The following is a 15307-nucleotide window of genomic DNA, read 5'->3' on the forward strand; positions in this document are numbered from 1 at the left end:
TCCAGCTGTGAAGGAAGGCAGTGAGTGCCAGGATGTTGGGATTCCTGATGTGGAAGCGCTGCCAGAAGGTGAACAAAGCAGGACCCATCCACCACGTGGCTTCATCCCATCCCTGTGGGACACCAGCATCCAGGAGGGCACGGGGCTCCTGGCCAGCTGTTTGCAGCTGGGAACCCAAGCTCAAGGAGCCCAGAGTCCACAATGGCCACCAGGAGCCAAGTTCCACCAAAGTGGTGGTGAGGGAGGCACGTGGGAGACTCAGGGTGTGAGGGCTCTGCTCAACTTCAGCCTACTGAACCTCAGTCCAGAGTGCTTCCCCAGTCATTGCATTGCCTGGTTGTCCTCACTGGCCAGAGCAATATCAATCCAGACCAAGTGGAGCAGTTTATTGAGCTTTTCCCCCCAGTTTTTCTTCTTTTTTAAAATCATTCCCCCCCCAAGATGAAATAAGCCCCAGAAGTCATGGAGAAGCCATTGCTCCAGCTCTAGGCACCCTTCTCCATCAGATCAAGCATTTCTTTGTATACCTGCTCGTAGACCTGCTTGCCCCAGAGGAAGTCAAAGTGGACAAATTCAGGGATGTACTTTTTGTAGGCCACGTTGGAGATGCGGGGCAGGGTGATGTTCACGTCCTCGGGGGCTGAGATCCAGTCCTTGCCCCCATACCAGGCAGCCAGCGGGGTTTTCATGTTCTCCAGCTCATAGAAGGGAGGAGTGCTCTGCAAGACAGGAGGGAGGCAAAGGGCAGGCCAAAAATTCAAAGTGTGTCCTGGTGGCTGCTTGGAATTTCTCCATTATCCCAAGGGATAGAAGAGGAGCTATCACCAGGGAGCCTCACTGTGCCTTGGGCTCCTGTTCTTTCCACCAGAGGGTCAAAAAGTCATCACTGAGTGACTGAGTTACTTACTTTTATTAGAAAGTTATGAACCTGCATCTCCATACAAAGCAAATCCCATAAATATAATGTAATTAATGGAATCACAGCATGGTTTGAGTTGGGATGGACCTCAAACATCATCTTGTCCCAGCTCCCCTGCCATGGGCAGGGGCACCTTCCACTATTCCAGGCTGCTCAATTGTCCAGATGCAGTCTCAGCCACTGCAATATTTTCACTGGAATATTTATTTTATTTTTTCTTTGAGCATGGCTCTCTCTTACCTGGTTGTAGTGAAGCACGTTGTCACTGCCATAATCATAATGCTTGAATTCTCCAGTCTGGTAGAGCTGGAAAAGGAGAATTATGTTCATTATCCACACATTGGAGGGGACTCTAAGACAGATAAAAGAAGTGACAGGGGATTGCAGTGCTCCCTCCTGCCACCAAGGCTCAGGGATGCCATTTTTACATTTGGATTTTGGGAGGAGAGCCCAGCCCCAGGAAACCCACAGTGAAGAACCTGGTGTGCAGCCAAGAGCCTCAAAGGACACACGAATCAGACAACTTTGGGCAAGATTTTTGTGTGTTGTGGTCAATGCCATCAGCAGAGGGACATGAGCAGAACATTTTCAACAATTAGTTGTACCATTAGTGGTCTTTCTGACCCTCAGCTTTCCCTCTGGCATCTCCTGTCCTGGTTTATCACCAGGTTCCACCTCCTCCTCCTACAAGCCCCAGTTCTTTTGTTGGGATAAATGACTTTATTTGCAGCAGTGTTTCAGCTTTCCTCTCCCTCCCTCACACAGCTCTGCAGGGGGAGCAGGTGGGGATTGTTCCCAGTTTTATTCCCAGATCATTCCCTGAGCAGAGGGAGGAGAACAGGAGGTGTTACCTGGCGCCAGTGCAACATGTTTTTTAGGGATGTGGAGTCAGGGTAGCGGGCCAGGTACACATCCATGCGGCTCTGCAAGACCACCAGAGAGGTTTGTTTTTTGCTCCCTCCCCAAAAAATCCATATCAGAAATAAAACCAAACCTGTTCAGGAGCCACACCAGCCTCACCCACAGCTCCCTGCAGCAAGCTGAGCAAGTCCCATGGTAGGAGCCTGCCTGGTTCCCAAGGCAAAGTTAGGCTCCATACCTCATGCTCAGGATCCTTTTGCAAACCTCAGCTCTGTGTGTTGCCCCTAATACATTTCCTTCTTGGAATATTAAGGAATTTCACCAATGATTCACTTGAGAAACCCCCACCCTGGTGCCTCCAGGCTGATTTTTTCTACCAGCCAAAGATGTGGAAGGCCATGGAGGCAGCAGAAGGACAGCTCAGGCTGGGACAGTGAGGAACGGGATGTCTGGAGAGGGAAGCTGCAGTGTACATACCACGTTCAAGCTGTTGGTGAACCCACCAGGCAGGTAAAACACCAAAGAGCACACGATCTTCAGCATGGGGTAGGTGCACATGGTGGAAATCACTTGCTTCAACACCTCACCCTTATCAAAGACCACTGTCTTGCCTAAAATGATCTGTGGAAGTCAGAGGGGTGGATCAGTGGGGTGCATCATGCTCTGTTTTGCCTCCAGGTGCTCCCCACCTCTTTGCTCACCCCTGAAAGTTGCCGACAACTTTGCTGTGCTTCATCATTTTGGCTTTTCAGAAAAGGCTACAGCCCTGGAAGAGCCCTGCCCTTCCTAGGAGAGGTTTCTCCCAAGAGAAGGGACCCAAAACCAATCCCTGTCAATAGTTCTGCGATGAAGGCTGGACAGGAGGATGATCTGCCTGCCCTCCAGGCTCACAGCACACACACAAACACCCAGAGCGGGGAGATGCAGGTGATGGAGGAGCCCTGCCTGTCTCAGGGGACCCTCCCAGTCCCTCCTCCCCCTCACACCCCACCTGTGCTGAGGACACACCTTGATCAGCGCCTCGGGGAGGTCAAACACCCTCACCAGGGGGGACTTCATGTGGGAGTTGGCGGTGATGGGAGCCAAGGCGAAGAACATCTTGATTTTGCGATCCAGCTCAGGAATGGAGGAGAAGGCAATGAAACCTGCATGGGGGAGAGGGAAGCAGACCCTGCCCTGCTGTTCCTGAGGCAGATGTTGGCTTCCAGGTGTGTGTGCCCACCTTAAAGCCCCTCAGAGGTGGCTCCAGCAGGTCAGGCTCTGGCAGCAATGAGATGAACCCAGTTTGAGGCTGCCAGCGCTCAAAACTCTTCTGTTAAAACAATTACCTGCTCTTTTCCTTTTTGTTATTTGGAAATACCTGGACATTTCCCTTCCTTTTTTAGGAACACTCCCTGACCAAGGTTTTAGGAGCACTCCCAGGCTGGGGGTGCACAGCTGGTGTGACCCTGCCAGGCCTGCTCTCCTCCTCAGTACCTGTGGTGGTGCCTTGGGAGTAAGCCACGTAGTACAACTGCTCCTGCCCCGTTCTCTGCAGGATGTAGTTGATGGATGCTGGAAGGTCGTACATGGCCATCTCATGGAAGCTGCAGGGGAGACAGGCATGTGACAAAATCACCTTTTCTGACCTTGCCATGGTTGCTTGGGTGCAGGCAAGCGCTTTGGCAGGAGCTGACAACCCAATTTCTGCCCAATGGCAGAGGGTGTGACTGCCAGGAGCACCTCTCCTCCAGCCTGGAGACACTGCTGAGGGTACCAGGGACCTGCTAAGCCTCCAGTTTCATGGAAAATACCTGTAAGCTGAGTATTCCTGCTGGTGGAACTCAAACTCCTGGTGTTTCCGTGACCAGCTGTTGCCCCGGCTGTTCCCGATCCAGACGTCGTAGCCAGCGTCGGCCAGGATGAAACCCAGGCTGGTGTTGGGCAAGTTGGTGACCCAGTTGCTTCCCTCCAACACCAGGCCATGCTGCAGGAGGACCACAGCCTTTGGAGCTGGAGGAAGGAAGAGAAGGAATCATTTTCTGTGACCATGAGCAAAATCGAACATTCACATGATTGATTTACATTCACATTCATGCTCTGGCAGCAGCCCTGGGAACTCACACCAGGGCAGGGACACTGTCCTCTGTCCTCTGTCCTCTGTCCTCAGCCTCTCTGGGGAGGTGTTTTTGAAGAAGGCCAGGGCAGACACTGGAAATCTGGTTTTTTTCTCACTTATTTGCCATGTACACGACAAGAATTGGGCATCACCCCACCACTGCTCTGAAGCTGGGGTTTCAGTGCAGAACAGGGAGATCCCCAAATCTTCCTTCCTGGACGCAGGAAAGATGCAAAACACTGAGATGGCACTGGGTTGGCTGCCTGGTTTGTTTTCCTTTCCTCACTAATGGCTTTTTGCTGCTCCACTTCTGTTTTTTAAAACCTGGGGTGAGATTTCTCTGCCCCATTCATCCTCCTTCCTTTTTGGGGCAAATCCTCTCAGAACAAGGTCAGCATGGTTGGCACCTGCATTTCCTCTGCTCCTGAGGCTATTTGCCTGTTTTCTCCTACAGGGAGAGCTTCCTCCTGGAGCACTGTCCTGGGCTGACTACATGATGCTTTTATCCCCAACCATCTGTTCTGTTTATGCTGAATAATAAGTTTTGTACCTTTAAGACTTATTTCAAATAATAAAGAAGAAAAAAACTCAAACCATGCAGTTTATTTTCAAACACTACACTCACTCCTCCATATTCCTTCTCCTAAACTGTGCTGTCTGCAAATGAACAAACAACAAGACAAAGCTCTCCTTTATTTTAGTTAGTTTTAGCTAGCTGAAGCAAAATATTTCCCCAAATTGTATTTTTTCCTTTTCTTTAAACCTGTTCAAACCTACTCTAAACTGAACACCCCAAAAAAACACCAACAGCTCACACCTGTAACCCACCAGACCGAACCTGAGCTGCAGCATTTCCAGCACCAAAAAGACTATTAATAAGAGACTAAGTAAACTAAACTGCAACCCAGAAAAGAGACTTTCTGAGTTTGTCATCTCTTTTAAAACAGCAAAAAAAAAGGTATTGTTTAATAAACAAGTTTTTTCCACTTTTCTAAAAAAAATTTTTTTCTCTCAGACCAATTAAAAAAAACCCAACCCAATTAAATCTGCTTTTCAAAAAAAGCTCCTTTAAAAGTTCTCTCCCAAATTTGCCCACAACCAAAACAAATACAAGCACCCATCCCACAGTGAAGTTGCCTTGGCCGTGGGTTATTCCAGCCCAGCCAAACCCCCAGGGTGGCAGGGCCAGGCAAAGTTTCCTGTGGCACTTACGGGGACAGAACATGTTGGATGGCGGTGCCCCTGCCTTGTGGGAGAGGCTGAAGCTCCCTGGGCTGCCTCTGCCGTGGGGGATCCTCTGCAGGGTGAGGAAATATCCATCCTCTGTCAGCACCTCGTGCTCCTCGTAGGGGTACCCGTGGTACCGCACAATTTCGCCCTGTGGGAAGGGAAGGAGAGCAAGGGACAGTCCCTAAGGAGAGTCTCTGTCCTCAGGGGTGGCAGGGCTTGGCTGGGCAGAGCCATCAGTGCTGGTGGTGGCTCCAGGGGGAAGCTGGGCTCAGTCCCTCCCAATGTCCCCATGGTGATGTCATGACTCCAGCCAGAATTTCTGGCAGGTCTGGTGAAGAACTGTCATTTTTTGTGTTGCAGTCAAGAGCAGGGCAGCACAGACAGCCCACCTCAGCCTGAGAGGGCTGTGAGGGCTGTCCTGACCAAACCTGCTGACTTGGAACAAAGCCTTCCCCCTGTGATGGTGTTCACAGAGGTCCCAGGATGAGGGAACAGATGAGAATGTGACTCCATGTTCCAGAAGGCTTGATTTATTATTTTATTTTATATATATATATTATTATTATTATTAAAACTATACTAAAAGAATAGAAGAAAAGATTTCATCAGAAGGCTAGCTAAGAATAGAAAAAGAATGATACCAAAAGCTTGTGACTGACCGAGACAGTCCAGACAGCCGGACTGTGATTGGCCATTAATTAGAAACAACCACATGAGACCAATCACAGATCCACCTGTTGCATTCCACAGCAGCAGAAAATAATTGTTTATATTTTGTTCCTGAGGCCTCCCAGCTTCTCAGGAGGGATTTTTCATAAAACATGTCTGTGACATCCCCCCATAAATTCCTGTCATAAATCTCTGTGTATGTAAGAGCAGGGAGACAAATATCTCGTAAAATCGTGGTGTCAACCCTCGGTGAAGACACACAGAGCCCGTGGGTCTTGCACAGATCATGTGGGTAACTTGCTCAACCAAGCAGCAAAAGAAGGGACTTACAACATCCATGGACACCTCGGGGTTCTCCTCTGACTTTGCAGCGATGAGCACGAAACAAGAGATGGTGAGGAGCAGCCACATCATGGTGCTCTGCAAAACACTGCCAGAACTTTGAGAGACTTTGCTGGCACTGGCACTAGCACAGAAACAAGAAATGGTGAGAAACAGCCATGTCATGGTGCTCTGCAAAATGTCGTCAAAACCTTGAGAGACTTTGCTGGCACTGGCACAGAAGCTGTGGGGAGTTCTCTTGATCTGCCCTGCACTTCCACCAGGATACCAACCTCACCCCTCCATGGGTTAAATTATTCTAAACCAGAAGTCCTCCAATTCTGAAAATGGCTCGTTTTGCTAATCTTGAACAAAGCCAGAGTCCAAATTCCATCCCATTTTAATCCCACATTCTCCATATTCAGAAACATGCAGAGGTACAGGTACATCTGTACGTGCCTGGGCAAACCTGGATTTCGAGGAGGTGATTATAAATCATCCATTTAAAACAATTTCTTGGATAGTTGGAAGAATACGTTGTTTTTTTCCACTGACAGCTGACCTAATGAGGAGTAAACCATCCAGTTTTAAGTTTCAGGGCCACGTTCTTAAGAAGAAACCAAACAATGTGGTTTGCTTGGGTTCTCCTTATGGCTGGGAGAAACTCCGGGATACCCTGGGCTTGTTTTTGCAGACCTGAGTGGGATGCCATCTCAGGACACCCCTGTTCTTCCTGGGAAGGATTTTAGTGTCTGCTTCAGCTTGTTCCTACCACAAAACATCTCACTGTGCTGTTTTATCCGACAGAAACAGAATCACAGAATGCTCTGGCTGGAAAGGGACCTTAAAGATCATTTTGTTCCAATCCCTCTGCTGTGGGCAGATCTCTGCCACATAGGAACGGGTAAATTTATTGGAGGTGACAAATCTGCAGCAGTATTTCTGCTACTTAGAGAAGTTCCCTCAGCTACTTAGAGGAGTTCAATTCTGTGGAGGAACTTAGCAGGGATTCCCAAATTCCCACTGAATGCCAGCGCCAGGTGTGTTGCACCCACCCAGGCGAAATTGAGGAGATCTGGGAGCAGATTTCTGTCCCTTCCCGGCTCTCCCCGATCCTGCCGCGGGCTGCCCGTGCTGCGGGAGGTGACAGAAGCCACCCGGTCCCTCCCGGAGCGGTGGCAGCGGAGGACGGGCGCACCTGCAGCGCTCACCTGGGCACAGCCCTGCGGCTCCTCCCGCTCTCAGATCCGCCAAGGGGCGGCCGTGCCCGGCCCCAGGGACCCCATCTCCCACCCCACCATTCCCCGGAGCCCGCCAGGTGCGATCTGGGGACACTGTCGCCTGTCGCTGGGCTCCACCAGGCTCTGGAGTTGGTATTTTTAGGGCGAGCCTTCAGCAAAGCCAGCAGGGCACATTTTTGTGACGTAGCGTCAGGAGAAGGGCATGCAAATTCCAGGGCAGAGCCTTGCTTGGGATGGATGGCCCTTTCCTCCCAGCAGCCAGCTTGGGAAAACTCCCAAAATTTCCCTTTGCGACATGCCCCTCATCCCAGCACACCTGGGGACATCCCAGAGGCGCAGCAGGGTAAACAGGAACAGCAGCACGGTCCTGACCCCTCTCCAAACACTCCCACCCCTTCCCTGAGCAGGACATTCCTTTGGAGGATATTCCCTGGGGCTGTCCAGGTGCCCTGTCCCGCTGTCCCCAGGGTGGCACCGAGCACAGGGATTACCCGTGGCCGTCCCCAGGGGTGGCACCGAGCAGGATGGATTACCCGTGGTGTCCAGAAGAGCCCTTGTCCCCGCTGTGCCCCGAGCAGAAGGTGCTGCCGGCCGCTCACGCCGCTCCCATGGGGCTGGAGCTGCCTCTGCTCCCGATTCGGGAGATTTGGGAGCCGCCACTCCCTCTGGTCCCTCCTCCTCCTGCCGAGCTGGAATTCACCCCAGGGCTGCTGGGCTGCCTTGGCAATGATTCCTTGGCGCTGAGAAGGGCTCATAGCTGTGACAAACGGGTTGGTTCCAGCTGGTGGAGTCACCTGGCGTGGCTGTGACCCCTGTGAACCCCAGGGTGGGCACTGAGGGTCCTGCACCTGCACCGGGGCTGGTTTGGTGCGAGGGCATGAGTGGGACCAGCTCATCCCACCAAACTCCACTGGGGAAGCTCCTTTTGGCTCTTCCTGCTGCTTCCTGGCATGGAATGAGCCTGGAAATGCCGAACATCCCAGTCCCAGCGGTTCTCAGGATTTCCGCTGGTCACAGTGACCCTGGGATGCGTTAGAAAATCTCTTTTCCCATCCTGGCTGTCAAAGAAGGAGTCAGAACTCTTCAGTTCTCAGTCTCAAGGTTGTTTATTGTCTCTTATCTATAAAATTCTTTCTCCTGCCCTGCCGAGGTCCATACAGCAGGTCAGACAGAGGCACACTGACCGCCCCCAGTGTTATCTTTTTATACTAAAAACTACATGTACAATACTTACCATAACTTCCCAATACCTATAACCTATGTTAGACAGTGAGTTTCTACTCTAAACCAATCCAACAGTGCCAACATCACAGCAGAAGATGGAGGCCAAGAAGAAGAAAGAGAAAGGCTGGACACACCCAGATTCCTCCATCTTGCCCCCTGAACCCCCATTCTAAAACCTCCCCAAAAATATATTTTTCCACCCTGTGATAAATTCACTGTCATTCTACTTAAATTTTCATGGCTTGTAATTCTTCATATAAAGTTGGTGATTGTTCTTTCCAAGGGCTAAATCAAAGGCACAGGGGTCTTGGGCTCTGTGCCAAGGCCTCTGAGCCCCCTGGGCAGGGACTTGAGCCATCCAGGGCAGCCAGAGGAATTTCTTGGGTTCTGACAAACAGTGACTTCAGAGGGTGCTCTAATAAATAAATTAAAAAAAAAAAATACATTCCTGCTGAGGGAAGGAGCTGTGGATGGGGATTTCACATCTTGCCAGGCTTCCCCTCTTGCCAGCTGGTGATGCCTTTGGCCAGGAGCTGCCTGAGGAGGTGCTTGCAGGGATGGTGACAGGTCACAGGAGCTCTGGGTTGTGACGGTGTTCACAGGGGTTCTTGGATGAGGGAAGAGATGAAGGATCTGACTCCATGTTTCAGAAGGCTTGATTTATTATTTTATTATATATATGACATTAAAACTATACTAAAAGAATAGAAGAAAGGATTTAATCAGAAGGCCAGCTAAGAATAAAATAGGAAGGAATGATAACAAAGGCTTGTGGCTCGGGCTCTCTGTCCGAGCCAGCAGACTGTGATTGGCCATTAATTACAAGCATCCAACATGGGCCAGTCACAGATGCACCTGTTGCATTCCACAGCAGCAGAAAATCAATGTTTACATTTTGTTCTTGAAGCCTCTCGGCTTCTCAGGAGGAAAAATCCTAAGGAAAGGATTTTTCATAAAAGATGTCTGCGACTCTGGGTGTCATTTTTGTCACCTCTGCCTTGGTGGCCACCTCTCCACTCCTTGCTACAGGGCCCTGGTGCTGAGTGTGGGATCCTGCATCCCTCCTGGAGCCAGCACCTCCAGGTCTGGCCCAGCCACGCTTGCTCAAATGCAGACAGGCTTTGGAAATCCTCGATGGCTCCACCTCTAGCTGGAGTTCCAATGGCTGCTCTTCACCAAGGACTAGCTGCAGGCAGTGCCAGGAGCTCTCCCAGCTGCCTCACCCTCAAATAAGCACTGGCTCAGAGAAGAATCTGATTTTTCCCCTGCAGGGAGAGGAGGAAAGGTGGAAGAACAGGATCGGGTATGCCCAGATGAGAAAAAAGCCACTCCCTCTTCCTCCCAGCACCGACAGAGTTTGCCTTTCTTTTGGGGACAGGACATCAGAAAGGTTCCTATGGATGCTCCTGGTCCTGGCATCAAGTTCAGGGCCACATCTGTGGGCAGTCCCCCAGGGTGAATCACTGCACAGCCTGCTAAGGCATGAGAAAATCAGAAAAAATTAAAATCGGGATAAAAATTAAGAGTCCTGAGCCAAGCTCATTCCATAGGTTTGAACAGTTATTTTATTTCCCTTCATTGGAGGGAAGGGGATTACTGCAAAGCAGCCAGAAGGTGAACACTGGGCTGCTTCCCACCAGTGCTGCTGCCAGGACAGGACTGGTGAGACCATGGTGGGAGCCTTGGGAAAGAGCATCCCCCACGCACGGGCAGAGAGGCACCTGAGACCCCCTGCCCTGTGCTGGGGAAAAAATGAGGTTTTTCCTAAATTTCCCTGCTCTTCAGCTTGCTGCTGGCTGGCCATGGGGGCACTGAGGTCTTGTGTTGGAGAGACAATTGTGTTGGTTGCTGAGAATTTTGGACTTTCTGTGCTGCCAGGCACTGACTCCAAGAGAACACTGCATTGACCTGAGGCCATGGAAAATCTTCCAAAATGGAATAATAGAATTCAGTTCTATCTGAATTAATGGTAGAATTCAAGTCTTGCCATAATCTGGGATTGTGGGTGTGGAGTTTGAATAGAAATGTGTAACATCACAGGGTGGGAAACTCAGAGTTTAAGGGTTTAGACAAACCCTGACCCCCAAGAGAACGTTGCATTTGACTTGAGGCCATGGAGAAGCTTCCAAAATGGAATGGTAGAACTGGGATTGTGGGTGTGGAGTTTGAACAGAAATGTGTGATATCACAGGGTAGGAAACTAAGAGTTAAAGCGTTTAGAATACAGCAATATATATAAACAAGATGGAGGTTTTAGGGCAGAGGCTGGTCCTTCTTCTTTACTTTCTTCTTTACCTTCTTCTTCACCTTCTTCTCCATGGGTTTGGGTGGTTTTGTGTAACTGGATAAAAAAAGTCCACATTGCATGCCATGGGTGGTTGGTTATTGGGTTAAAAGTAAAAATAATTCAGGTGTCATTTCTTAATTGGGCAGTTTATCCTTAAAAGGCCTTGTAGAGAGAGAGAGATGGAGCTCCATTTTTAGTTTGTTAGAGTGAAGTGCTGTAGAACTCAGGGTTTGTGAGACTGTAACATGGATAAGAACTAATAAACATCTGAGTCCCAACAAGAAACACCAACTCACACATTTAATCCTGACCTTGGCAGATAAGAAGTTGAGAGTCGGCAGTGTTGGAGCTCTCCCTGTCCATGGGATGGTGCACTCCAAAGGAAACAGGACAGCCTGGGCAGCAGAGGGTGCTGTGAAAGTGCTGGTGAGGGAAAGGAGCTCCTGCCCAGCCCCTCAGGAAAAGTGGGGAGGTTTGGTGTATGGAGAAACCCCAAACCCAACAAACCATGGTTATCCCCCTCTCCTTTAGCATGGGGTGGTTGAGTGGCCTGACCATGGCCGCCCGGGGCTCTGTGGGGATGGAGCTCTCTCCTGGGAGAGGATGGGAATCACTTTGAGCTATTTTAAAGGTTTTTGGTGCTCCTTCTGTCACAGAGCAGGTGGGATGTTCCTTTCTGTGTGTGCAATCAGTGCTGCTGAGTTTAATTTAGAAAAAAAAAATTGGCTTAGGTTTCCCTGCTTTGTCAGTAACAGAATGTAAAATCAGCTGGTGAAAAAATCCCACCCAACCCCAAAGCCCCAGGCCACCCCTGCCTCTGGTTTGCTTTTGGTGCCTTGAAAAGGCTGACCTGGAGCAGATGCTGGACAGAGCTAAAGAATAAAGCAAGGATTTATTAAAAGGCCTCAATGGATCCACCTTGGGCAGCACAAGAGCCCAGCCAGGGCTACACCAAAAATGGTCACAAAATGCATGACTGGTCATGGGGTCTCACTTTTATCAGTTCTGCTCCATTTGCATATTGGAGTTAATTGTCCAGCTCCAGCTTTAGCCCGTGCAGTCCCATCCTGCTTGTTTTTCTCTCTTCAGCCCACGTTGTTTGTGCTCTTGAGCCTGAGACTTGGATCATTTGTCTTTGGTCCCCAGCTGGAGCAGGAATTGTTTTGTCTCCCTGCTCTGTGCACAGAGCTCACCATCCCTTAATGTGAAGCTCAGACCCACACACTAAAGCAGCACAGAATCCGAAAAATATAAAAGCTAAACCTGAGGCATCACTTTCCTCCTTTGTCACCAGAGGGCCAAGCAGGACTCTGTGCTGAGCTCCCTCCCTGCCTGATCTTTTTACTCCTCCTGTCCCTGAACCCCTCCCCACCCTTCCTCTGGAGCTATTGCGCAAACCACCCCAGCTCAGGGCTGGTAACACCTCGTGGGCTTCAAGGAGAGGCAAATTCTCCCTTGGCTGTTGGGCTAAGGGTGGCAGAGCAGGGAGGGGTGGCCGTGCCATTGCTGCTCCCACGCCTGGACATGGATCTGCCCAGGCTCCCTGTGTCCCCTCAGTGCCCCTCAGCTCCTTTTAGTGAGGAAAAGCCTGTCCTGGCTCCAGCTGTGGCTGTCCTGGCTGCTGGTGAGGAGCTCACAAGTGGGATTTGTGCTCAGAGGGATTTGTGCCAACGAAATCTGAGCTGCCCTGGCTGAGGGGAAAAGCCGAGGTCTTGATGTTTTCTGGAGGTTTTCTGGATCTATGAGGAGCTCACAAGAGGGATTTGTGCTCAGAAGGATTTGTGCCAACAAAATCTGTGCTGCCCTGGCAGCAGAGGCCTTGATGTTTTCTGGAGGTTTTCTGCACCTGCCAGTGGACATCTGGAGCTCAGGGATCCCAGCCTGGCTGCCCTGCTCACATTTTCAGGCTGTTTCCTTGAGGACAGCCAGGCTTTCTGTGCTGCTCTGTGCCTCTGGGGCTCACTCTGTTCTTCTGGGCCTGTCACTGTGCCTCTGTGCCTCTCTCTGTGTCTCTGGGGCTCTCTCTATGCCTCTCTCTGTGCCTCTGGGGCTCTCCCTGTGCCTCTGGGGTTCCCTCTGTGCCTCTGGGGCTCTCTGTGTTCCTCTGGGTTCTCTCTGGGCCTTTGAGGCTCTTTCTGTGCCTCTGGGGCTCTCTCTGGGCCTCTGGGGCTCTCTCTGTTCCTCTGTGCCTCTCTCTGTGCCTCTGGGGCTCTCTCTGTGCCTCTGGGAGCCCCTTGGGCAGGGGGAATCAGCCACTGGCTCTGGTTGAGACAGCCTAGCCTCTCCTTGCACCTTGGCCTTGGCCTCCACCCACCACCTCTGGGCTCACCCCGATGTGGGGGTGTCCCAGTAGCTCCTGGAAACCCAAATCTGGGTTCTGCATGGGGCTGCAGCCTCCCCAGTGCTAAGCAGAGGGGATTATCCCATGTGGGGGTGTCCTAGTAGTCCCTGGGAGCCCAGGGTTCTGCATAGGGATACAGCCTCCCCAGTGCCAAGCAGAGGGGATTATCCCCTCTCCCAGCCCTTGCATGTGCAACACATCTCCTGTGTCCTGAGTGCAGCCCGAGGGCCAGGTGTGGAGTCACTCTTCCCAAAAGTGGCCCAGCCTGCCCAGGAGGAGAGGAGGGGTTCAGGAGGTGGGGCAGGGGCTGGGGAAATAAGGGGAGAAGAACCCACAGCTTGTCCAGAGAGGCTCGAAGGGGAACGGGCATTCTGGGAGAGGAAGGACCTCTGAAGGACCAGGAAAGGCTCTTCAGGCTTCCTGCAAGCCCAGGAGGGAGATGAAGGTGAGCCTGGAGGCCAGAAGCTGCTTGTGAGGATTTGGGGACCCCAGACCTGGCCTAGCCCCTGTTTCCTGTGGGCATTCCTGCCCACACCCTGGTGGGGTCTGGCTTTGGGGCATTCTGGGGACAAGGAGAAGCTCTGTGCACCTCACAGCCTGTCCCTGCTCTGGTGGCAGCAGGGGACACTGGGGGCAGGGTGAGCACTGCAGGGAACCACGGCCTGAAGGTCCTGAGCTGGGCTAGGGAGGGGTTTTGGGGAGATCCCCCCATCATCATCCTTCAGGGTGGTGGGAAGGAGCAGGTGACCTCAGAGAGTCACTGAAATATTCCATAACACTATTCCAGGACCCTCAGAGGGTCACTGGAATAATGTTAAATGCCCAGGCTGTAGTAGCAGGGAAGCTAAGGGAGAAAATTCTCATTTCTGCTCATCTCTTTCATAATTTCTGCTGGGTCCTCATTTTCTTCCTAGGTCAGCTTGAAGATTAAGCCCACTTTGCTCTCTGGCACTTCTCAGCAGGGTTTTTGTTCTCTTTTCTCAAAGGAATGCCCAACTTTGCCTGGCCTGGTGCTGCCTGAAGGGTCAGCCAGGGCAGGGAACTCCTCACCCAGCATTTTGCCACCTCTCTGTAGCTGTCACCAGACCCCCTCCTTCCTCCAGGACTTTGGCTGGCTGTGGGGAACAGCACCCAAAGGCCTCATGATTAAATAGAGCTCTTGCAAAGTGCCTCATGCTGTTCTTTATTGCCAGCATTTAAACCCAGGAAAAATCCCAAAGAATGATTCTGCTGGTGAAAACAACAACAGATGTGTGTCTGTTTTCAACTGACAGAGGAAATATTTTGCTTAAACCACCCCAGACCAGGGTGAGCAGGAGGCTGGGGTGGAGATGGAGACCCCAAAGGTCCCTTCTCACCACCACTGCTCTCCTGGCAGGAGGAGAGTGGAGGGGCTGGAAAATCTGCTTAAAGGGGCTCATGAACTCCTGGGGGGCTGATTGTTCCCCTGCCATGGGAGATTTGCTGTGCACCCTTTGGATTTCCCCTCTTGGGATGTCCACACTGACAAAATCCAGCCAGTGTCACATGCAAGTGGCATTTCTTCCTCCTTTCCTGAGATTTGTCCCTTTCTTTTCAACCCAGCCCTGGTGCTGACATGCAGAGCTGACCCTTTACCTACACCTGGAAATCCAGGATGAGCAGCCTGCCTGGCACCCCCAGAGCAGAGACAAAGCAGCTGGAACCCCTCTGCCAAGGAATGCCAAAAATGCTGTCCCAGCTGGAGAGGACACCACAGGACCTGTGTGTTCCCAGCGGTGGGGACACGTCCCAAACTTTGGGATGTGGCTTTTGGGGTGCAGTGTCTGAACCCCTGGGCTGTGTGGCTGGGCAGGGACAGGCAGGTGTTGATGGACAAGTCCCAGCCTCTCTGGGTGTCTTTATCAGCCAAGGACTGGTTCCCTCAGTGCCACCAACCCCACTGACTGCACGGAGAGCCTGAAGCAGAGGGTCAGGTTGGTGTTCTCCTGTTCTCCTGCTCTCCTGCTCTCCTGCTCTCCTGTTCTCCTGTTCTCCTGTTCTCCTATTCTCCTGTTCTCCTATTCTCCTGTTCTTTTCTCCTATTCTTCTGCTCTCCTGTTCTCCTGTTCTTCTATTCTCCTGTTCATCTGTTCTC

The 15307-nt window shown here is 51.3% G+C and overlaps 1 protein-coding gene across 1 annotated transcript; it reads right to left on the bottom strand.

Annotated features, from left to right (window-relative positions):
* Positions 1-485: 485 nt before the first annotated feature.
* LOC128944884 (lysosomal acid lipase/cholesteryl ester hydrolase-like) lies at positions 486-14248 on the bottom strand. The gene is made up of 11 exons (XM_054288346.1): positions 14242-14248; positions 13789-13799; positions 6108-6197; positions 5091-5256; positions 3574-3772; positions 3257-3366; positions 2789-2925; positions 2258-2401; positions 1771-1842; positions 1160-1225; positions 486-719 (listed from the first exon to the last, which is right to left on the bottom strand). Exons 1-11 carry the CDS (start codon positions 14246-14248, stop codon positions 486-488), a joined length of 1236 nt encoding a protein of 411 aa, XP_054144321.1.
* Between the last annotated feature and the right edge of the window lie 1059 nt (positions 14249-15307).

The sequence above is a fragment of the Melozone crissalis genome, unplaced genomic scaffold (assembly GCF_028551555.1).
Source record: "Melozone crissalis strain CALT ecotype California unplaced genomic scaffold, PUWL_Pcris_2 ptg000062l_1, whole genome shotgun sequence".
Lineage (NCBI taxonomy): Eukaryota > Metazoa > Chordata > Aves > Passeriformes > Passerellidae > Melozone > Melozone crissalis.

What these genes read in the sequence shown, in the direction of transcription:
- LOC128944884 (XM_054288346.1), bottom strand. An exon ending in CCGAGGTGTCCATGGATGTT is followed by an intron (nt 5,257 to 6,107) that starts GTAAGTCCCTTC and finishes CCCTTCCCACAG; the next exon opens with GGCGAAATTGTGCGGTACCA. An exon ending in ACATGTTGCACTGGCGCCAG is followed by an intron (nt 1,226 to 1,770) that starts GTAACACCTCCT and finishes CTCCTTTTCCAG; the next exon opens with CTCTACCAGACTGGAGAATT.